Source organism: Colias croceus, chromosome 13, assembly GCF_905220415.1.
Source record: "Colias croceus chromosome 13, ilColCroc2.1".
NCBI lineage: Eukaryota > Metazoa > Arthropoda > Insecta > Lepidoptera > Pieridae > Colias > Colias croceus.
Genome location: NC_059549.1, coordinates 1984895 through 2009313, shown reverse-complemented (window position 1 = coordinate 2009313; position 24419 = coordinate 1984895). Strand labels below are relative to the sequence as shown.

At 34.9% G+C, this 24419-nt stretch overlaps 2 protein-coding genes across 3 annotated transcripts; one reads left to right on the top strand and one right to left on the bottom strand.

Moving 5' to 3' along the window:
* Window positions 1-393: 393 nt before the first annotated feature.
* On the bottom strand, window positions 394-17745 carry LOC123696778 (organic cation transporter protein-like). Of its 2 annotated transcripts, none has more exons than XM_045643144.1 (5): window positions 17649-17745; window positions 3375-3756; window positions 2535-2942; window positions 1355-1601; window positions 394-1007 (listed from the first exon to the last, which is right to left on the bottom strand). In XM_045643144.1, coding segments are annotated over exons 1-5 (1467 nt in total). In that variant the 5' UTR covers window positions 17650-17745; the 3' UTR covers window positions 394-578. The 2 variants fall into 2 exon arrangements, with proteins under 2 accessions (XP_045499100.1, XP_045499099.1); XM_045643143.1 differs by lacking the exon at window positions 17649-17745 and adding an exon at window positions 4481-4603.
* Window positions 17746-21675: 3930 nt separating this feature from the next.
* On the top strand, window positions 21676-24218 carry LOC123696710 (ribosome production factor 2 homolog). Its single transcript, XM_045643065.1, has 5 exons — window positions 21676-21784; window positions 21859-22074; window positions 22163-22436; window positions 23255-23396; window positions 23911-24218. Exons 1-5 carry the CDS (start codon window positions 21762-21764, stop codon window positions 24201-24203), a joined length of 948 nt encoding a protein of 315 aa, XP_045499021.1. The 5' UTR covers window positions 21676-21761; the 3' UTR covers window positions 24204-24218.
* The last annotated feature ends 201 nt before the right edge of the window (window positions 24219-24419 follow it).

The following is a 24419-nucleotide window of genomic DNA, read 5'->3' as shown; positions in this document are numbered from 1 at the left end:
TATTATTACTGAGTTCCTATGGCCACCTTCCGATTCCATCATCAGATCAGCTCCATGTCATGATAATGTTTCATCGCTATCCAATTTACATTCGTATACAAAATTTCAGCTCAATCGGTTACCGGGAAGTGAATCAAAGTTACTTGCTACATTGAAATTAAGTCATCGAGTATAGACAAAAATGCTCATAAAATAAAAACTACTAGGCCTAGCCGAATAAAATTTTTATGGGACCAATTCGACACCATCCCGCATCTAACAAAAAAAGAATCACGTAAATCGGTTCAGAAACCTCGGAGTAATCGGTGTACATACATAAAAAAAAAAAAAAAAAAAAAAAAAATATACCGGCCGAATTGATAACCTCCTCCTTTTTTTTGAAGTCGGTTAAAAATACAGTATAATAAAAGATTCATAATCACAGCCTACACGAACAATTCAATAACACAATTCCAACAGTTACACTTAAAAATTACGACTATATATATTCGGTACGGTATAAATTCCTAAAATTAATCAATCTAGAGCGCTTGGAATACTATTAATAAATAAAATAATCTTGAGGCAGTTATGAGATCTTACTCCTCCCCTTCTTCTAATGTGTCCGGAAGTTTCTTTCCTCTCGTATCTGGCAGGATTATGCAAAGACAAGCTCCAACTAATGGCGTGATACCGAATAAGATTGGCGGTAACCAGGAGCTTTTATGTCCCAAAGTAGCTACGAAAGGAGCGACCATAGAACCTATTCTCGCGACAGTAGAGGACAATCCGACACCAGAATTCCTGACAACTGTAGGGAATAACTCCCCGGCGTATAGATATACTGTGGCGAAAGAAATGCTCATGCCCCAAAGACCAGCACAACCTAATATGAGGTAACTGGCCTCGGATTGTGGAAGGACGGTAATTAGTAAGCAACTGAGACCAGTGACGCAGTTGGAGCTTATTAGAGTTATCTTGCGCCCGAGGACTTTGTTGGCGTAAATGGATATGAGGGTACCAGGTACCTGGAATAAAGGGAACCTTTATAACAAACAGTTTTTATATTTTAGCCCCAACTTATATAGCTTTAACAGGGAAAACTTTTACGTTATAACTTTTTTTAAAGTATATCAAATTTTCATTTATATCGTTTTTGCATTTTACTCTTAGTTTTACCCGGCATTTTAAATCATTCATTTCGTCCAAAGTCTTCTAGAACCATAGTAAAATAAAAAAATCTGCATTTTTATCGATCAAATCTTAACAAATGTTTTAATTATTTCCGCTCTAAATAAATAAACAATTCAAAGATTTTACATTATTTTTAGAGTAGCACGCATCATCAATCAAAAAACAATTAAAGTTAGATTACCAATATAGCTGCAGAAATGGCGACATTGCTGAATATGTTCCCAGAAACATGTCCAATATACTGCGATACTCCAAAGAAGCAGAATCCACACACGAACCAATTGAAGCAAATAGCCAATGTTCTAGCGCGAAGCTTTGGAGTACGGAATAGAGCAATAAACGACACATGCTCTTTATTTGGATTGCTTTTAACTTCAACGGCCATTTTTTGGGTGTATGATGCTATTCTTTCGGTTGGACGTCCGTTCCTGAAATATATGATTTAATATAAAAAACTTGACGAGGAAGAAAAAAAATCTATAACAAGTGGTGAACTGCTTCTTTATAGAGTTCTGTAGAATTTTAATTTAAAATTTGAGGGGACAATGTGCTGTATGTGTGATGTTTTGTACCTTTAAAATGGTTTTTAATAGATAAATAAAAGTGAGTGATATCGTGTTACATGTTTACAAGAAACTATTAATTTTAATACCACTATTATTATTACCACACTTATGTTTGGAAACGTTTTGCAACGTTGAAGTTACCAGGCGTTAGCTAAGAGCCCATAATAACCTAAGATATTACGACAGCTGTTATAACATAATATTTTTTATTGCTTTTAAACTGATTTTTATTTTTTGTGGAATTTCAGAATTCGACATAGCAATTGAGTATTTGAATAAAAAAAATTATTGATTTTTTTCATGTATTTAAAAACTTTATTATTAATAATATTGATATTTAATGCAAAAAACTCCAAAAAAATTTTTTTTCAATTAATTATAAGCAATTAAAAATTGATGAAATTTAAATTAAAATCACGTGACTATAAACGCGCCATGGCTGGTCACCATAGATGTGACGTCAAAATGTTATAGTTGTATACGTTTTTGTTACGTTTGTGTGAAACATTAATTAAATAAACATTATGACGTCACACGCGTCCGGGTGACGCTTCGGGAGTAATTGTCGGTGTGTTTTCGGTACTGGATTCAAAGACTAATTTTTATTTTGAAATAACTTTTGAATTATTGCAAAAAAAATTAAAAAAAATAGTTTTATTATAAAACTAATATATAATCTTTCCATTTAGCACAAAAAAATTTTTTATTCAAATACTCAATTAAAACTAATATTTTTTTAGTTACAATTTAACCGTTAACGAAAAATGCGTGATATATAATAATTATAATGCTTACCTTTTTGCTGCAACTTCCAAAATCTTCAGCGCATCGTCTTCGCGTCCTGCAGTCAACAACCATCTTGGCGATTCCGGGAGTAGAAAGTAATAGCTCAGGAATAGTATTGATGGCAAAGAAATGGCAAGTTGAAAGTGATTCCAATCACGCAAAAAGTAACCAAATAGTGGTAAAGACAAATGGCCAAGGTTGAAGGGAATTTGATACAGAATGCCAACAGCGTCCCTATATCTAGTGCCGATAAGTTCCATGGTTAGGACAAAGCTTGTGACCATAGTGCCTCCAGTTGCCACAGCTAAGAAGAAACGAAGACTGGTAAACATGTGCCAGTTGACGGAATATGCGGTTGCAACTCCCGATATAAGTTGGAGAAATACTGCCGCCAAGAACGGTAAACGCCTTCCAAACCTGGAATTGATGAAAAATATAATATAAAACTATCCATGTTTATAAATAATTTCTTTATCCGTGCTCACCGGGAATTGTCAAATAAGAAATAAATAAATGTATATAAGTCTTTGTTTTTTAATATTTTACATACCGAGATTGTTGTTAGCCACTGAGCTAATATTGACCAAATAAAACTTTGTGTCATCGCTATTTTAATACGATACATCTGACGTCACCCAATCTTAAACAATAAATTTGCACAAAGATGGGACTCTGAACTGTTTGTGTATTAAAAAATTGGGCATATCAATTATCAAAAGTAGGACAATGTCCGATTGAGCTATATTTGCTTAAGTAATCTTATCCGGAAAGTCGTCTCAACTCTTCAGGATGTAATAATTTAGCGAGGGGCGGTGATACTATATACGGTTCTTATATCGATATACGAACCTGTCTGATAAGTGGCCGAAGACCATGTTCCCAACGAGGATTCCAAGCATGAAAATAGTTTGTGTTGCGTTTTTCAGCCATTCCCTGCTGCATACGAGATTCCATTGCGATACGATTGTGTCTCCAAACACAGAGTGGTCAAACTTATATTCAGTACAATTTGCTGAGCAATGATTATCATATACGTCATTTGTAGAACATGTGTAATTCATCGGTGGGGCCAGGAATATTATGCTCATTTGATGCCAGGCAACGGGAAATTTTACTAGAAATACTATGAAACAGATCCATATCTGCCATTTTCCGATGGCTCCTATAGCTCTTGTTATAGGATCTTCTGTGGAATTTTGATTCTCTGCGTCCCTTGTTTCGTTCTCCAACACTGAAATAGACAGAAATAAAAATTTAATTTTAGATACTGACTGGGAAGGTATTGTATTCGGAGACTACAGGTTTTATAGCGAAGTTGCTCCTCAAATATGACGTTATTTTATGCACACAAGTTGTTAGTAATTCTTTAAGAACTGCTGAATATTAACTTATAAAATCTACTGAACTTCTATAGATTTCAACATAATTAAAAATTGTAATGAAGAATTTTTACCATTAGGATAATTATCTAGAGACTTTTACACATAGCACATAATATTATAAATAAATATTTGGCTGTTATTGCCCAGTTACATAAGTTCCATAATTTATATTATTACCTCATAAATTAAACAAAATCTAGTTAACCTAGTTATAATCAAATTACATGCTCCTTGTTACGTAGGTAGATCTTGATCATTTCACCTGTCAGTGCTAGCAACGACGGATGAAAAATTAGCATATATAATATATTTCCATACAACTTTTGTATTCTACTAGGTATCGTTTCTATATAATTAAAAAAATATTATCATAAAATATAAACTATAAAAATATCAAACAACAAATTAATTGACTTGTTGCTTTTTAGATAAACCCATTTCTAGCGAGTAGGTACCTATCATAAAAATCACTAAACCGCGAAAATGTAGAGATAGTTCGTGGAAATCTCAGTCATAATAATAAACCCCAAGCCTTTTTCACATTTTCTTAAATTTTGCAATGAAAACACTCACCAGATTTATTTTTGCTTTCAGTATCAGTTTCCACGGCCATTTTATAATACTATTACTAAAAAAATCTAATAATAAAATTCAGAGTGCACCGTTCCGGTCGCGGGTGGCGAGGTATCTAAAAATGTTTCAAAAAGCACGCACTCTCTTGCATGATTGTGTTAGAACTGCGGTTTCCTCTCTCTGAATAAAATAATTGAATAATATGCCCATTGCCCACTGACGAAAGATCTCAATGAAATAAGAATAAGCTTGAGTCTGTTATGAAAGTATGGGTTCATTATAGTAGTAGCGAATGAGTTTTTTTTTTTTTTTATGTAAACTCCAACAAAAGAGCGGGCGACTCACTTCCTGGAGGCTCGCCGCCGCCCATGAGCGTTCGCATTGTCAGAAACTTTATGAACGCTTTGTTGGCTTTTTAGAAATTTGTAGGCTTTCTTCTTGAAGGTGGCCAAGTCAAAGTGATTAGGAAACACCGAAGCAGGTAACTTATTCCACAACAGCGTGGTTCTCGGTAAGAAGTGTCTCGAGAATCGCACTGTAGACGAGCACCACGCATCCAGGTGGTGTGGATGGTACTTCAGTTTGTGTCGTGCAGTGCGGTTGTGGAACTGCGCGGATGGTATTAGTCCAAAAAGCTCGTCAGAACACTCTCCATTGTATATCCGATAAAATACGCACAGCGATGCAACGTCACGCCGCAGTGCAAGCGGATCCAGCCGATCGGTGAGCTCGGGTCGGTTGATGATTCGAGAGGCTCGACGTTGAAGGCGGTCAAAAGGAAGTAGCTGGTATTGGGGTGCTCCAGCCCAGAGATGAGAACAGTATTCCATATGTGGCCTAACTTGGGCCTTGTAAAGTTGTAGGCGATGAGCTGGCGTGAAATACTGTCTCGCTCTTGCGAGCACCCCTAGCTTCTTTGAGGCTAGTTTAGCCTTATCCTCCAGATGACCCCTGAACTGAACGTCGCTCGCAATGTCAACCCCGAGGATTCCGATACAAGGCGTGGGCTTAAGGAGAGTGTTTTGAAATTGGGGCGCAACATCAAAAGGCTTCTTCTTCGCGGTGAAAGCGCAGACCTGCGTTTTTGAGGGGTTGAACTCGACTAAGTTACACTGCCCCCATATCGAGATTTCATCGAGTGATTTCTCAATTTTTGACACAAGTTCCTTTCTGTGCTGGTCCACTTGCTCCTGAGAGATATTTGCAAATCCGGTATAAGCGGCATCACCCGTACTATCATCAGCATAACAATGTATATCGCGTATTCGTAACATATCATTGATGTGCAAGAGGAATAGCGTAGGCGATAACACGCACCCCTGTGGGACACCAGCATTCACAGGCATGGGTTTTGAGCATGATCCGTCGACAACGACCTTGATGCTTCTTGCCGTGAGAAAGCTGGCTATCCATTTGCAAAGTCTCTCAGGGAGGCCGTACGAAGGCAACTTGGAGAGGAGCCCCTTGTGCCACACCCGGTCAAATGCTTTCGCTACGTCTAAACTAACTGCCATGGCTTCCCCCTTACTCTCGATTGCAGACGCCCAACGATGTGTTAGGTAAACTAAAAGATCACCGGCCGAGCGGCTGCGACGGAAACCGTATTGATGGTCGCTTAACAGCCGATGATCTTCTAGGTACCGCAACATCTGGCAGTTGATGATAGATTCCATCACTTTTGAGAATAAGGAGGTAACAGCAATCGGCCTGTAGTTTTTTGGGTCAGAGCGTAAGCCTTTCTTGGGTATTGGGTGTATCAGGGCGGTTTTCCAAGAGCCTGGGACAGTGCTAAAGGTGTAAGAGCACCGGAACAAACGCGTTAGGACTGGAGCCAACTCAGGAGCACAAGTTTTTAGGACAATAGCAGGGATCTGATCTGGCCCATTTGACTTGAGTAGTAAAATGTAGTAACCAGTGGGATGATATTTTAATTATTTATTCGATGCAATATTATATATACTTATATTGTAAATATTAATGTGATATTATAGGTACGTCGCGTCGCTATGCGCAATATGTAGAATTATTGTAGAGTCACTTTTAGAATAATTATTGTTAATCGCATGGATAAATTTTTGAGTTTGAGTTATAGATTTTGATTTTGAGTGAAAATTTAAATATAAACTAATTTTAATTTATTAGACAATTTTATACGTGACCATAGACGGGGGTATAATTTTCCTATCCTTATTTTTAATTAAACGAGAAATAATTTAAATAAATCTCATAATATGAACCTCGTAACAACATTTTATTCATCCTGTATATAATAATCCCACCAAAAACATAAATGTAAAAATTAGAGCCGAGTTCAATAATTGACTTAATTTGCCAAAAAAGAAATGAGATCTAATTAATGTGTGCCAAGTTCTGCAGACAGTCCAGAAATTTATTTACAAAGATGTATTAAGTTCTTAGGTTGACTGAAAACTCAATTGTTTTATTTTCCCTTAGAGAACAATGTTTATTCCAAAATATAACTTTTTTAATTTGAATAATATAATAATTTTCACAAAGCAAACAACTAATGACCTATTGAACCCCATAATTTGATGAGGCTAGTTTTTAGAACCTCACAAAATATAAACAGTATGTACTTGGCATTGAAATAAACTGCCATTGGCTACTATGCCGTAGTACTATAATAGTATATTGTTATGTATTGAGTACATTCATTTCATAGCCCATTCATATTGTGCATGTTCATTCATACATGGACTTAGGACCTGCAGTATAATACTGACAAAATACTGTATGTAATGTAAATGGTAGCGTTAGCTACTATTCAGTATTCTCTGGTAATGGGTAGGTACAAACCAATATAGCTTATCATTTTAAGAGCTTATCATCTTAAGCTTATCATTTTAAGAAGATTCAAAGAAAATTCCTAACATCTCTTGACTAAAAATAAAGAATAGATAAGCCAATTATTATAATTAATTTTTTACGCATGATATTTAATTAAGATGTAGTACAATAACAGTACACAAGGAAATAACGCGCCCTTTGCGCTATGCCTTTTAATTTGATAATAAATATTAACGGTTTGAATATTGACCTTTGTTATCGGAGGCGAGCCCCGTGCCACAGATAATATAACATACGTGATCGTCAGCCATACCTCGTTGTAGTCATAGTTTTCCAAGAAACATGCAAAAACCAGTGAAAACTGCTTATTGAAAATACTATTCTATGTTCTAGAAACTTAATCAAGTATGAAGTATAACATAATGCGACACCTATGTTAGATCTTATTTCTCATTCAAAAGCATCAAAAGCCATATTCTGTATCTGATTTAAGATAAACGATTAAAATGTCACCTTTACCTTATTTAGTGAATGTATCGAAACACCAAATCCTTTTAGATTATTTTAAAGAGTTAATGGACGATTATTTAGAGCGTTGTGAAACATAATACTTGATTGACCCCAGATGATATAAGTTATGAGGTCATAAAAATTAGTTTTAGATAAAAATAAATAGTTATATATATTTTATGTATTTTACATGTGTTTAAACAAGTGATAACTGCGTTAAAAACAACCGACTTCAAACTTGCACTTGCAAAATTTACAAATACAGAAAAAAATGCTCATAAAATAAAAACTACTGTGCCTATCCGAATAAAATTTTTATGGGACCAATTTGACACCATCCCGCATCGAACAAAAAAAGAATCACGTACTTAAATCGGTTCAGATACCTCGGAGTAATCGGTGTACATACATAAAAAAAACATACCGGCCGAATTGATAACCTCCTCCTTTTTTTTGAAGACGGTTAAAAATTAAACAAGGCGTGATTTTCGATAATTTATCATTGAAGTTCAAATTTTATTATGGACTTTCTATCGACAAAGATAAAGTGTGGGTTATTCATTGCTTATTTTTATCTCAGTAAATATTTTTATCTCTAAATAATTGGTACCTATTTAAATTATTTCCTGTCTGTATTTCTTGAACCCTAAGTATCATTTCCTTATACATATTTATTATTTACGTATCAAATAACATCCTAACAAAGAAAATGAAATCTGATGAAACTCATTATTCGTATTTGAAAACAGAAATAACATTAATTAATTCATAATAAGAGTGTCAGTTATCAAGATAAAGAACTCACCAAATAAACATGCAGTAGGAAAGTTACAAAGTAATAGTAACATCGTGAAGACTTACTATGAACATTGAACTGTGATTGAATGTATCGTTTTAATTGCTTTTTTATCGAGTTAAAAGCTATCGGTATATCGCAAGGGGCGTCTTAACTTCACTTTTATTATTTGGGGTTACAAGTTTATGAAAAAATATAATTCAACATTTAGGTAAGAACTTATAAACGAAAGTTATTAAAGCATTGAATCCGAACGCTACATTCCCAAAACAACTAAAGGTTCTGAATTAATAGCATGTGTTTATTTTTATTATATTAACATTTGAGTTTTGACCCGTAGCATCTTCCAAATGACTGGACCATTTTTTGTGAAACAATTTACCCGCGGCGGCCTATATTTTAAAGTGATAAAAGAGTAGTCACAATCCGAATATTTCTTTTCAGATAAAAAAAAATATTTTTTTTTAAATAAATGAGGGCATTTCAAACTTATTTTTTTTACACTTAAACTTTAGTTTTAGAAGGCAAAGTCATGAAATAAAGAGGCCCTAGAGCTACGTATCTATTTCGTAGAAAAGCGCAACCCTAGACAGGGAAATTCGGTACGTGACAAAAAATAAAACAATAATTATTTCATTAACAATTTGCCCATAAAGTACAGCTATTATTTATATTAATGCTCGTACAGACACATTAATGACGAAATAACTTCACTATCTTGCGTGAGACGCTGTTATCAAATTAGGAATTATTGCACATCGCCTGAAATGAAATGTTTTAGTACTAATAAAACGCTATTGGTCAAGTGCGTGTCGGACTCGCGACACTAAGGGTTCTTTTAGGTAAAGCGAAACTGCAAAAATAAATCAGTCACTCATTCAATATTTGACTATGCCAACGGTTGATTTCATTACTTGATAAAGCGGCAACAGAAATACATGTCTCTAGAAATTGCAACTATCCAACTACCACGATTCATGAAATAGAATAGAGCCTTAATTCATTCTGGTGACATACCAGACGGACAGCGAAAGACAAGGGCATTTCACACTTTGGGTATGGAACCCTAAACACTTAAAAGATACTGATGTTGATACATTTCATAAATATTTATCGGACTCCCATTAAAAATAAATTATACTAAAAGATGAATGTATTATGCTTTCCTGCACATCACATAATTATAAGTTATGTACCTACTACCTACTAATACATAGGTCATAAAATTACAGCGTTTTCATGGCATTACTGTGCGATAAGAACTAAATAATGGTGGAGGATAATAATGTACATAGTAAACATTTTTTAAATACTACCGATTACCCAGGATGATAAGAATAACCGCTTAAATATATTGCATTTATTTATATGGATTCATAGAAAAAAAAATAAAAGAAGTTGACATTCAGTGTACTCTACATTACCGGTCAAGCGGAAATTGCCTCGAATTAAAGTGCTATATAGATAAACTTCCTGAGATCCGTTCCGTTGGTCAACAATTATGTTGATTATTTGTACATATTATGAACACGTGATATATCATTAATTACGTTTTTAGGAGCAAGGAAAAATTATCTGAATTTTGACTACAGATAATTAAAAACCTCTATTGAATTGCAAGACCCATATCATTTCCTTAAGCTTTGGGACTATAAAAAACATGACTGTGTTACCGGTTACGTGTGAAACACGCTCATCGCATTTTAAAGAATTATTATAAGTTTTGGTGTATCTGTCGTGGCCATATCGTAGATTTGCTCATTTCATGAAATGGCCAATTTAGTTTGGCCAGATCGTTAAATCGTCAACTTTTCACGATTTGGTCATCCACATTTGGCCAGATCGTCGATCTGGCCAAACATGGTTGGCCATTTCACGAAATGCGACCATTTTTGTTTATTTTTTAAAAAACGATTCGCTTCTGGCTTCGTTGTTTATTAAAGTCTAACCTAACCTAACCTATATTTTATACGATCTGGCCAAATGTCGATGACCAAATCGTGAAACGTTGACGATTTAACGATCTGATCAAACTATGTTGGCCATTTCATGAAATGAGCAAATCTACGATATGGCCACGACATATCTTTAACATTGCAATTACTATGGTGATAACCTCTTGCCTACCTACTGAAATACCATTGACCTAATTCTTTAGGTATGTTTTTTGATATGTAATATATGAACAAGGTTCTTAGTTCTTACTATAATATCAATAACATTATAAATAATATAAACTGCAATTATAAATTAATGTTAAATAATACTTATTTATCAAAACAACAATAATTATTATTACACACCCACTATCTCAGTGACAAGATCAATGAAGAAAATTCAATAACACGTTAAATGACTATAAATGATAAGTTATAGATACATATTATATATACATTTTTCATTATAATATTTGAAATCTACCGCCCAACTTTTAAATCATTGATTTAAATATTTAAAAAATAAAACAAACAATAGATAGTTAATAGAAATAAATATAACATTACAATCACAACAACAATAATCTTCATTTAAAGTATGTAAAGCGTGAATGTATTATTAAAAAGCCATTACTGAAACGAGCTGCTCCTTGAGCCTCGGCTATATTATATTTTTCAAATAAAGAACATAACTAAAAAAACTAAGGATGACATGCAAAATGATAAATTAGCAGACATCCTGCAAAAAGCATCACGATTGCAGGTGTGTTGTAAAAAAATGGTAAATCCAAGAATGAATGTTATGTCTGATTGTCTGCAACATTTAAGCATGCATTAGAATATATTTTTGTTTATGTTTGTTTGGTGGAACGTTCAGTAACTACTTAGATATATAGGGTGCTACGGGCTTTATTTTTGAGTTTGATAATCCATATATCGAGAAGAATAAGATGAAAAATGAAGAGAATGTTGAAAGTTGAAACGAAGAAAGAAACAAATATTGTTTTTGCAAGCAGCCCGGGACTTTACCGGTGTTTTTAAACATAAATTTGAATATTTTTATGGGCAAACCCATATCCAAATACGATTTGGCCTCTTACTGCGAAATAATATAATAAAGTAACTAACATGTTTTTAAACAAATTATGCAATAAAACCATGTCCGTGAACTTAGCAGAGCATTTTTAGCAGATCAAAAAAATAATGTGAGTTCTTATTGCGTGCAGTTGAGTTCTAGAGTTCCTGATACTTTTTAGAAATAGTTCTGGCGTTTTTACCTGAAAAAACGACATTTGAAAAAATGATCTGCCAACTTCCCGTAGCAGAGCATTTTTAGCAGATCAAAAAAATAATGTGAGTTCTTATCTCGTGCAGTTAGTTCTAGAGTTCCTGATACTTTTTAGAAATAGTTCTGGCGTTTTTACCTGAAAAAACGACATTTGAAAAAATAACTTAGCAGAGCATTTTTAGCAGATCAAAAAAATAATGTGAGTTCTTATCGCGTGCAGTTGAGTTCTAGAGTTCCTGATACTTTTTAGAAATAGTTCTGGCGTTTTTACCTGAAAAAACGACATTTGAAAAAATGATCTGCCAACTTCCCGTAGCAGAGCATTTTTAGCAGATCATAAAAATAATGTGAGTTCTTATCTCGTGCAGTTAGTTCTAGAGTTCCTGATACTTTTTAGAAATAGTTCTGGCGTTTTTACCTGAAAAAACGACATTTGAAAAAATAACTTAGCAGAGCATTTTTAGCAGATCAAAAAAATAATGTGAGTTCTTATCGCGTGCAGTTGAGTTCTAGAGTTCCTGATACTTTTTAGAAATAGTTCTGGCGTTTTTACCTGAAAAAACGACATTTGAAAAATTATCTGCCAACTTCCCGTAGCAGAGCATTTTTAGCAGATCAAAAAAATAATGTGAGTTCTTATCGCGTGCAGTTGAGTTCTAGAGTTCCTGATACTTTTTAGAAATAGTTCTGGCGTTTTTACCTGAAAAAACGACATTTGAAAAAATGATCTGCCAACTTCCCGTACTAGATAATTTTTAGCGGATCAAAAAATAATGTGAGTTCTTATCGCGTGCAGTTGAGATCTAGAGTTCCTGATACTTTTTAGAAATAGTTCTGGCGTTTTTACCTGAAAAAACGACATTTGAAAAAATGATCTGCCAACTTCCCGTACTAGATAATTTTTAGCGGATCAAAAAAATAATGTGAGTTCTTATCGCGTGCAGTTGAGTTCTAGAGTTCCTGATACTTTTTAGAAATAGTTCTGGCGTTTTTACCTGAAAAAACGACATTTGAAAAAATGATCTGCCAACTTCCCGTAGCAGAGCATTTTTAGCAGATCAAAAAAATAATGTGAGTTATTATCGCGTGCAGTTGAGTTCTAGAGTTCCTGATACTTTTTAGAAATAGTTCTGGCGTTTTTACCTGAAAAAACGACATTTGAAAAATTATCTGCCAACTTCCCGTAGCAGAGCATTTTTAGCAGATCAAAAAAATAATGTGAGTTCTTATCGCGTGCAGTTGAGTTCTAGAGTTCCTGATACTTTTTAGAAATAGTTCTGGCGTTTTTACCTGAAAAAACGACATTTGAAAAAATGATCTGCCAACTTCCCGTACTAGATAATTTTTAGCGGATCAAAAAATAATGTGAGTTCTTATCGCGTGCAGTTGAGATCTAGAGTTCCTGATACTTTTTAGAAATAGTTCTGGCGTTTTTACCTGAAAAAACGACATTTGAAAAAATGATCTGCCAACTTCCCGTACTAGATAATTTTTAGCGGATCAAAAAAATAATGTGAGTTCTTATCGCGTGCAGTTGAGTTCTAGAGTTCCTGATACTTTTTAGAAATAGTTCTGGCGTTTTTACCTGAAAAAACGACATTTGAAAAAATGATCTGCCAACTTCCCGTAGCAGAGCATTTTTAGCAGATCAAAAAAATAATGTGAGTTCTTATCGCGTGCAGTTGAGTTCTAGAGTTCCTGATACTTTTTAGAAATAGTTCTGGCGTTTTTACCTGAAAAAACGACATTTGAAAAAATGATCTGCCAACTTCCCGTAGCAGAGCATTTTTAGCAGATCAAAAAAATAATGTGAGTTCTTATCGCGTGCAGTTGAGTTCCCGCCCTTATCGCTCTCCTAGTAGCTACTTTTAATTGTCTCCTGGCCAATTGTACCTTCCCCGCTAAGTGGAAGGAAGCAATTGTGATCGGGATCCACAAACCGGGCAAACCCCGGAACGTGGCATCTAGCTACCGTCCCATTAGTCTCCTCAGCTCTCTGGGGAAAATCTATGAGAGAATCATCTCCAAACGCCTCTGGGACGCAGTCATTGCCAAAAAACTGCTCCCAGACGAACAGTTCGGCTTTAGACGAGCTCACTCGTGTCCTCACCAAGTACACCGCATCACGGAGTACATTCTCGCGGGCCTCACCCGCCTCAGACCCCACAGAACGGGAGCGGTCTTCTTTGACGTAGCGAAGGCGTTCGACAAGGTCTGGCACAACGGTTTGATTTACAAACTGTACACTCTCGGCGTGCCAGACAGTCTCGTGTTCATCATACGAGACTTCTTGTCTAACCGGTCCTTTCGCTACAGATTAGACGGCACGCTCTCGTCTTCACGTCCCATCCAGGCCGGAGTCCCTCAGGGCTCCGTCTTGTCGCCCCTCCTATTCGCGCTATACACTAGCGACATCCCAAAGCACGATAAAGTGCAATTATCCCTCTTCGCGGACGACACGGCACTCTACGTGTCGAGTCCATACCGCAAAAGAATAGCTCCACTCCTACAATCCGCGACCGATGCATTAGGCAAATGGTTTCGCAAATGGGGCATCACTGTGAACCCCGACAAGAGCGCCGCCGTGCTCTTCAGGCGCGGCGGCCCCGAGGCCATAGATAGTGTCAAACTCTATGGCCAAGCCATTCCATGGCAAAAGCACACTAAATTCCTAGGCGTCACTCTAGACGCACACATGTCATTTAAAGCCCACATTAAGGCAGTCCGTAAGAAAGCCAGCTATGTCCTTAGCCGGCTCTATTACCTTATTAACAGACGCAGTAAAATGTCCCTTAGAAATAAGGTGACACTTTACAAAACGGTGGTCCGTCCAATCCTCACTTATAGTAGTGTAGTTTTCGCGCATTGCGCTCCCAGCTCCATACACAAGCTCCAGACGATTCAGTCGCGGTTCATGAGAACAGCGACTGGAGCGCCCTGGTTCGTGCGTAACGTGGACCTACATAGGGACTTAGAACTCCCCACCATAGCCCAATGGATGAAGCAAGCGTCTAAGCGCTACTTCGACAAGGCTAAAAACCACCCTAACCCATTGGTGACAAAGGCCATCGCATACGTCGCGAAACCCGATCCCACTCATCGTCGTAGGCGGCCGAGACATGTCTTGGACGACACCGACGATGATATTACCAAAGCTAACGCACGGCTAGACTCGGCGATTGAAGCCCAACGTCGAACAAACCGCGACACCGCACACACCACAGCAGAAAGCGTACACCGTCTTCGCCGGCGAAGACGAGGTCCCTTGTTCCGCGTTCCCGCGCCCACCCGGGTGAGCGCCCGTCCGATTAGGGCCCTTCTGGCCTCCTCCACTCAAGCGACAGCTCAAGCCGAGGTTCGTGGTCCCCGTCAAGGGGGGACGCCCTTGTGCATGTCGCTACCAGGGTGAACCTTCAGTTCACCCCCGCGTCCGCGTTAAAATGTAGAAGCCCTTCTGGCTAACATTTGGAAACCCCATACAAAAAAAAAAAAAAAAATAAAAAGCAGTTGAGTTCTAGAGTTCCTGATACTTTTTAGAAATAGTTCTGGCGTTTTTACCTGATTTTTTTACCTGATAAGAACTCACATTATTTTTTTGATCCGCTAAAAATGCTCTGCTACGGGAAGTTGGCAGATCATTTTTTCAAATGTCGTTTTTTCAGGTAAAAACGCCAGAACTATTTCTAAAAAGTATCAGGAACTCTAGAACTCAACTGCACGCGATAAGAACTCACATTATTTTTTTGATCTGCTAAAAATGCTCTGCTACGGGAAGTTGGCAGATCATTTTTTCAAATGTCGTTTTTTCAGGTAAAAACGCCAGAACTATTTCTAAAAAGTATCAGGAACTCTAGAACTCAACTGCACGCGATAAGAACTCACATTATTTTTTTGATCTGCTAAAAATGCTCTGCTACGGGAAGTTGGCAGATCATTTTTTCAAATGTCGTTTTTTCAGGTAAAAACGCCAGAACTATTTCTAAAATGTATCAGGAACTCTAGAACTCAACTGCACGCGATAAGAACTCACATTATTTTTTTGATCCGCTAAAAATGCTCTGCTACGGGAAGTTGGCAGATCATTTTTTCAAATGTCGTTTTTTCAGGTAAAAACGCCAGAACTATTTCTAAAAAGTATCAGGAACTCTAGAACTCAACTGCATGCGATAAGAACTCACATTATTTTTTTGATCTGCTAAAAATGCTCTGCTACGGGAAGTTGGCAGATCATTTTTTCAAATGTCGTTTTTTCAGGTAAAAACGCCAGAACTATTTCTAAAAAGTATCAGGAATTCTAGAACTCAACTGCACGCGATAAGAACTCACATTATTTTTTTGATCTGCTAAAAATGCTCTGCTACGGGAAGTTGGCAGATCATTTTTTCAAATGTCGTTTTTTCAGGTAAAAACGCCAGAACTATTTCTAAAAAGTATCAGGAACTCTAGAACTCAACTGCACGCGATAAGAACTCACATTATTTTTTTGATCTGCTAAAAATGCTCTGCTACGGGAAGTTGGCAGATCATTTTTTCAAATGTCGTTTTTTCAGGTAAAAACGCCAGAACTATTTCTAAAAAGTATCAGGAACTCTAGAACTCAACTGCACGCGATAAGAACTCACATTATTTTTTTGATCCGCTAAAAATTATCTAGTACGGGAAGTTGGCAGATCATTTTTTCAAATGTCGTTTTTTCAGGTAAAAACGCCAGAACTATTTCTAAAATGTATCAGGAACTCTAGAACTCAACCGCACGCGATAAGAACTCACATTATTTTTTTGATCCGCTAAAAATGCTCTGCTAAGTTATTTTTTCAAATGTCGTTTTTTCAGGTAAAAACGCCAGAACTATTTCTAAAAAGTATCAGGAACTCTAGAACTCAACTGCACGCGATAAGAACTCACATTATTTTTTTGATCTGCTAAAAATGCTCTGCTACGGGAAGTTGGCAGATCATTTTTGCAAATGTCGTTTTTTCAGGTAAAAACGCCAGAACTATTTCTAAAAAGTATCAGGAACTCTAGAACTCAACTGCACGCAATAAGAACTCACATTATTTTTTTGATCTGCTAAAAATGCTCTGCTAAGTTCACGGACATAATAAAACCACGTTTATGATCGTGATAAGTTCAATGTTTCATAAAACACTGGATAAGCCTGTTATAAGTTAGTATAAAATGAAGGAAAAAAACGCAAAGCTACTTTAATTTTCTAACTTTGAAGAATTTAATGGAAAGATTTAGGGACATCTAGGTACCTACTATCATTTCGAATTGAAAGGTCATCGTACCTATTTAGTTAAGTAATTTACAAAATTAAATAAAAAAAAGATAAAATAAATATGATGATTATTTCGAAGTTAATATATAGGTAGGTACCTATATACCTACCTACCTATATAATTAAATACCTATGTACCTATATAATTATTATCTAAATTAAATAAGTGGTCGGTCATATTATGCAGTGTTCAATATTAAATTAAATATTAATTAACTATGTACCTACAGGATAGGATACCTTCAGGCAGAAGTCAAAATATAACATCATTATCAAAGTTTGATTTAAAAAATATTTTTATAAACCGATCCCGAAAGGCGAAAAGACACTTTGCGAATCATTGTGCTATAATTGTTTTGCAAGGTTATATTCAAAAATATTTAAATGAGTTATAATATGTACCTACCTATTTGAATTTAAAAGTTAATTAATTAATTACATATTATGCTATTTTTTAAACATGGAACGTTGAAAATTCACTTTAATATTACCTTCTAACACAATCCAGTATGGGTAACAATAAAAAAATAAATAAAAAAAGTACTTACTTTTGTGTGTTTAAATCCAGATCACACAAAACGGCGAGAACAAGCCGGCGACAGAGGCGGCGGTCAAAAACATAGTGACGCTAGCCACCGATTATTACTGATAATATACTACCACATACTACTATATTACTTGCTCTGTGATAATATACAAACAAACGTGTCCATAATAACTTCGAGGAAAATCTAAAGCCCGATACAGCCTCTTTAGAGTTCTATTATCCATATCTACAAATTGCGCGGGAATTTTTGCTGGTAAGTACATATAAACAGTTTTATGTTTTGTTATTCTACCACTTATGTTTTCGGTAAAGCTATTTTTGTGTTACCAATAGTCAGAAATCACACTGTAGTGTCACAAAGTATAAAACTTTGAAGCGTCACGAACAAATAGGTAATTCGTACCTAGTGGCTAGTACACGAATAATTAATTCTTTCATAATTGGTAGAATGACGCGAAATTTCTACAAAATGGTTGCTGACAACAGTTACATAATTATAATTTTAAATCAACGGAAGTACCCAGATTAATAACAAGATTTTTCGACATTCTCTGGAACCCGTCTCGTTGCAAATCTTACTTTGCCGGTTTTATTTTTTACCAAGACGAGCGTGTGTAAAATGTTTTTCCTCCCAGAAAATCTCACGTGTTCATTGTGTAGGCGCCGTGACAGAGATCTAGAAGAATTATATTTTACATAAAACCAAGCTGATATACATTCAGTTAATATAATTATTTTGTTTATTTTTAATTTCTAAGTGAGATAATTCATACGCTCATGACTAAAACAACTTGGACCATAATAAAACAAGTACAAATATGGTCAAGTTTTTTTAAGACTAAGTACAATAAAAATAAATAATAATATTTACAAAAGTATTCAATAGGACCACATGCGACGCTGTTTTGTAAGACAAGAACTCGGTAAACATATTACCTATTATTCATTAAGTATCATCTTCTTTATATTATTTATTATACGACGTCTATTTTTTGGTTTTTTAGTCATTGCGTCGCGTCACGATGAACACTTTGAATAATATTGTAAGCCGTCCGAGGTTTTTCGAATAAATACCAGACTAGGTAAATATGGTTTCCCCTTTTGTTTTACGTAAGTATTTTATATATCTATTAGATAGCTATGTATACCTTTTTTTTATTATAGTGGGGAAATCTTCCAAAGATACCCACGGCCCCCGGGGAAGGAGCCGTGGTATACCTACTATTTTTATAACTAAGATTTTAATTAATTGCACATACCTAGTCCATATTTGAAGCATATAAGAGTAATGCTAATTTAAGCTTAAATAGGTACCTAAAACTGCTACACACTAGAATCGCCCCCCTACTCGAAAATGATTAAAAACGTTGGTAAGTTAAAACATGTTTAATTTTCCACATTATTTATTATATGTTTCCAACAACAACATTAAACATTTCTCACACACTGTATTTACCACAGTATTTAGGTACTGTCCGTGACCTTTTCATTGTAATAAACTAGATGGTCCGCGCGAAGTTTTATCTAAACTGATATTATAGAGATATTTTATGTTTTTGCATAATATAATATTATGTATATTTTCATACAAAACTACTGGATCGATTTCGTTTTTTACAAGACGTCAGCTCGGGTGGAGCCGAGACAAGCGGCTAATTAATATACGTAACTAGATATATTAATTATTAGGTAATTAATAATTAGGTATATTTTTTCAAACCACTGTTATTCTTTGTAAGGAGTTTTTAGATAGGAATGTATATAGGCATTAGGCACAGAATAATAACTAGTAGCATGATATAGGTAATATACATAGATACAAGATACCGTTGATTAAATATTTCTTAATAACCGTGAACATTTTCCTCAAGTTTTCCCTAGTTCTTTATGTAACTGCACCGGTTATACCTAATACCACAAATGTATTTACTGCATATCTATTGCAATATTCAGTGTCCCAATTTTAGGTATTTACCCGTATGCGGCATTTTACAAAGATAGTACCTAATAAATAAATGGTGGAATTTGGTTGTCACCAAGAAAAAGTAGTAAGTATGTAGGTAGACTGTACCTACTGTTAAGTCTTAATACTCTAGATAGAAAATTATACATAGAGGAATTAGGAAATATAATAAATATTTAAGTATACTGTGTATTCGTAGCTATCGATAGTATAACATTAGTTTCAGGAAAGAAGGTACGCAACACAAAAAAATAAACGAACGAAAGAAAAACCTCACATCACAATTAACAACAAACACAAAATTCATTCAAATAAAAACGAAATTTATCTACCTATATGAAAATTCCGAGAAGTAAGTATCTACTTAGTTACTTACCTATAAATTTATCCTATTCTTAAATCTTAGCACCGAAGTAAAAGTATAGCATTCGGGTACCTACTAAATTTGACCATTAGTATCGTTCCGTTTCAATTTTGACTATACTACCCTAAGAGATACTACCTACTTACATAAACGTTCATTATTATTTTTTTCACAAATTTTGATTTGCTATAAAATGTATAACTATTTACTAATTATTACAATATACATTTTATCATTATGATCCGATTTCAAAAAAAAGAACGTACCTAGTTCATTCTCATTTCTCAATTTCTCTATTTAGGTATATCTCTTTAAAACAACAACTAATAAATTAATAGGTAGGTAGGTAGGTACATAAATAATAATTACTATGTATCAACGAGAACTGTGTTTTTGATTTATATACATATAATATCTCTGAATACTTTTTTGTTTTATTCACATCTTAAAATATATTTCTTACCTGAATTTATTATTTACCGGACCTTCACCTCACTACTGAATTGGTAATTCCCGATGGCGATGAAGATAATTTAATGTATAAAGGAATTATGAAGTTAATTTCTATGAATAAAGGAACATCACAAATCTTTTGTCGAATCTTTGTTAAAGTGTATTGCAAAAAATTCTAATAATACTGCTCAACTAAAAGTTTCACTTTTCGCGCCTTACGATCTGTAATTATTCTGTACCTACCTACCTAGTTCTCTGCGTCATCAACCATAGACAATCAAAAATAATAGATTTAAAAAAATAAAAAGAAAAAAATTTTTTTTTATCAAATACGTGTAATTTGGAAGTGAAACTTATTTTTAAGGCCCGTTGAGACTTGAGCAAGACTTGAGAGTAAAATTTCAAGGTCACGTCATGGCAATACCGTCACGTCATGGAGTAATTGATGATTTCGGTAGCTTCTGAAAAGTGTACTCGGTGTGTACCGAGTGCTCTTTATTTAGTTATTGCAAATGGATTTATGGTCATTCTAATTTAAAAGGTTATTTTTTTGGTAAAACTTACGTTACAGGACTAATGTTAACATGACGTCGAGTTGAGAGTGGTAATTTTTTATGTGATTGTCATAAGGAACCTAAATCTGAAGAATACGTAATTTTCTATAGTAATTTTTAGGTTTTCAAAAATTCCTAACTCAAAATCTAAAAGTTTCCGTCCCCTGAAATTTCAGATTTAGGTTCCATAGGACAATAGCTTACCACAAAAAACATTACGCCTCTCAACTCGACGTCCTATATAGTACTGTCTATGTACTGCATTACTGTGTACTGTGTATACCTATGGCTGTATATGGTATATATTGTTTAGCATTAGCAATGAATATCTACCATATACACAGTATTAATACTAACTAAGTATAGGTTGCCATGCCCGCATGAGCCTGCATGTCATTATTTAACTCTATGTGCTTCTGGGAACTCTTCTTGAATATCCGCCACCTGTGACCGCCACGCCTGGCCACGCCACACATACCCGAGAAATGCAACCGTAGACTATAATAAAAAAATAAAAAACTTTATTTATTTGCCTTCACAACTTATACTATTACAATAGAACAAAATATGTAAACGTGTAGCATTTACGTTGTGAAGGACTGAAATAGGTCTGTGAAAGACCTGTATAATCTTGACACTATCTGTCTGTGCTATCTGTCATAATGACACATCTGGCATTTGACAGTACAAATGTCTAAAATCTAAAATAGCCACTTAGCACATATGTACATACCACGTGCTGATGACAGTAAATTTTTTTGAACGTGTAATTTTATAAAAATGGGTGTAATACAAAGAATAAAGTAATAAGATTTATACATTGATATATCAATAAACAAGCTATTACAAAATTATATATAAAGATATATTATTTCAGGAAACCTACAACTCGGAAAGGTAAAAAGGTGTTACTTTCAAAGGAACCAAAGGCGATAGAGGGTCCAAAACAGTGTATATTTTTACAAGGCAGAAATCCATCAGAGAGGGCTAGAAAAGTGTTGAAGGATTTATATGATTTAAAAAAACCAGACGCGGCGTTCCTAAGCCGGAAGAATGACTTCGTGCCATTCGAAGATGCGACACTCATTGAAAAGTAAGTTTTTGTTTCACTGATTTTATATCACGTTTGGATATTAATAAAAACTTAATATTGATTTTCATTAATAACTCAACTTTTCCAGGCTTTGCTACAAAAAAGAGGCCGCATTGTTCGGAGTAAGTTCGCATTCCAAAAAGAGGCCCCATAACATAATATTGGGAAGGACATTCAACTATGGTATTTTGGACATGATTGAACTTGGAGCCGATAACTTTAAGGCAATGTCGGAGTTCCACAATATGAAAGTATTAGCTGGTATTAAGCCCTGTTTACTGTTTAATGGGCCAGCGTGGGATTTAAATCAAGATCTCAAGAGATTGAAATCACTCTTCACAGATTTCTTTCACAGGGAAAAGGTATGAACACATTTTTATTACGTATTTCATATCCTCAGTGAGGTTTAAACATAATCCTGCACAAGAGATGTTTTTTGTTTGTTTTGTGTATTAATAAAAGTTTGTTGTTAAACCTAGATATTTTTTTATAATAATTTTAATAATAATAATTTTATTTATTAACTTAAAATTGTATATGATCATAAGCAAAGTCAAGCCTCAAACTCTCCTCTCATTATAAATTTTTTTAACTTATGTAAGTTCAGTGAAAGTGAAGTTCATGAAACATGTTACAATTATTTAGATACAGATTCAGAAAAGATCAAACTATTATAATTAGAGTGGCCATATACACGGGCAGTTCAAGCAGTTAAGGGCTGAGCGACGTAATCGGACTGCTTGAGAGGTTGGTTGTTGACTGCTCGAGCTGTCGGTACAAACCGCACAGTTGACGGCTTGAAGCGGTCTCAACTGCTTAAAGCAATCCGTGTACAGCCGCTCTTACTGTTCTATTTTAATGGTCAGTTTGACGACGCGGTTGGCGCAGTGGTAAAGAAACTGCCTACTGAGCCGACGGTCCCGGGTTCGATCCCCGGTCAGGGCAAATATTTGTGTGATGAACTCAATTATTTGTTCTTGGTTCTGGGTGTTATTATCTATATATGGATTTATTAAATATTATATTTATCGTCGCCTAGTACCCACAACACAAGCCTTAATTGAGCTTACTGTGGGACTAGGTCGATTTGTGTAATAATGTCCTATAATATTTATTTATTTATTATTTATTATTTAGTTCTTTAGATATAAAATAATACATACAAAACCCATATTTTCAGGTTGAAACAATTAGATTGCAAGGTTTGGAACACGCACTTAGCTTTACAGCAACAGATGATGGCAATATCTATGTTAGATCATATAGGATACTGCTTAAGAAGAGTGGACAACGCACACCAAGAGTAGAACTAGAAGAGATAGGTAATTTTGTTTGAAGTATTTAAAAAGAAAATTAATGATGACTGTCTACGTGTACTAAGTGTACTAAAATAAAACACAGTCAAAACAATGAGACACAGAACCTTGAAAGTTCGGGTATAAGATGACTTGTTATAACTCAATAGTCTTTCTCATAATTTTTGTTACAAAATAAAGAGGGTCTCTTTTAAAACTTCACAAGAAATAAATTGTATTTCTAGAATTTATATTTGTAGAAAAACATTTGAATAATTCAGGATTTGAGTTATAATTTTCTTGTGCTGGATAAAATGTAAGTGGTAATTGACATTTGGTAGAAAGTAATTTAAATACAGTCTTACTTTAAACTAGGGATCTATCACTTTAATCATTGTCTATGTAATCATGGTTTTCTCACCAGATTAAAGAGTAAGTTTTTAGTGGTAAAACAGTAAGACTTTAGCCCGTAGTTGAGTGAAAAAATTGTAAGGACAACACCATTTTTTTTTTATAGTTGACATTAAAACTGTTCTAACAGGTCCATCAATAGACTTCAAGCTGAGACGAACAAGATTAGCGTCAGAGGACTTATTCAAGGAAGCTTGCCGAGTGCCCAGAGAAGTCAAACCTCTCACCAAGAAGAATATTTCCAAAGACGCGTTCGGCACAAAACATGGTCGCATTCACATGGGCAAGCAAGATATTCAGAGGTTACAGACAAGGAAGATGAAGGGTTTGAAGAAGAGTGTCGAAGAGAAGAAAGAAATGCTCCTGAAAAGAAAGAAAGCAAGAAAAGAAGCAAAGATTGCACAAGCTATCGATGGACAATAAATATTTACAATCATATTATGATGTATTTTTATTTTTATGGACATTTGGAAAGAAAATTAAGGTTTAAATGATAGTGTTGCAACAATATTAAAAAAAGAGCGTGTGTGCCGAGCACACGTGTCAGAAGTGAAACTATTTTGGCAAGATTCAAAGATACCAAAATCGTCGCCTTCCACCATAACGTGACGGTATTGCCATGACGCGACCTTGAAATTT

Coding starts and splice junctions, on each gene's coding strand:
- LOC123696778 (XM_045643143.1), bottom strand. CDS start 4,520: ATGGCCGTGGAAACTGATACTGAAAGCAAAAATAAATCTG. Junction 2,943..3,374: donor TTCGGCCACTTATCAGACAG/GTTCGTATATCG, acceptor CATCAATTCCAG/GTTTGGAAGGCGTTTACCGT. Junction 1,008..1,354: donor CCATTTCTGCAGCTATATTG/GTAATCTAACTT, acceptor CCTTTATTCCAG/GTACCTGGTACCCTCATATC.
- LOC123696710 (XM_045643065.1), top strand. CDS start 21,762: ATGGGTGTAATACAAAGAATAAA. Junction 21,785..21,858: donor GGTGTAATACAAAGAATAAA/GTAATAAGATTT, acceptor ATATTATTTCAG/GAAACCTACAACTCGGAAAG. Junction 22,075..22,162: donor GATGCGACACTCATTGAAAA/GTAAGTTTTTGT, acceptor CAACTTTTCCAG/GCTTTGCTACAAAAAAGAGG.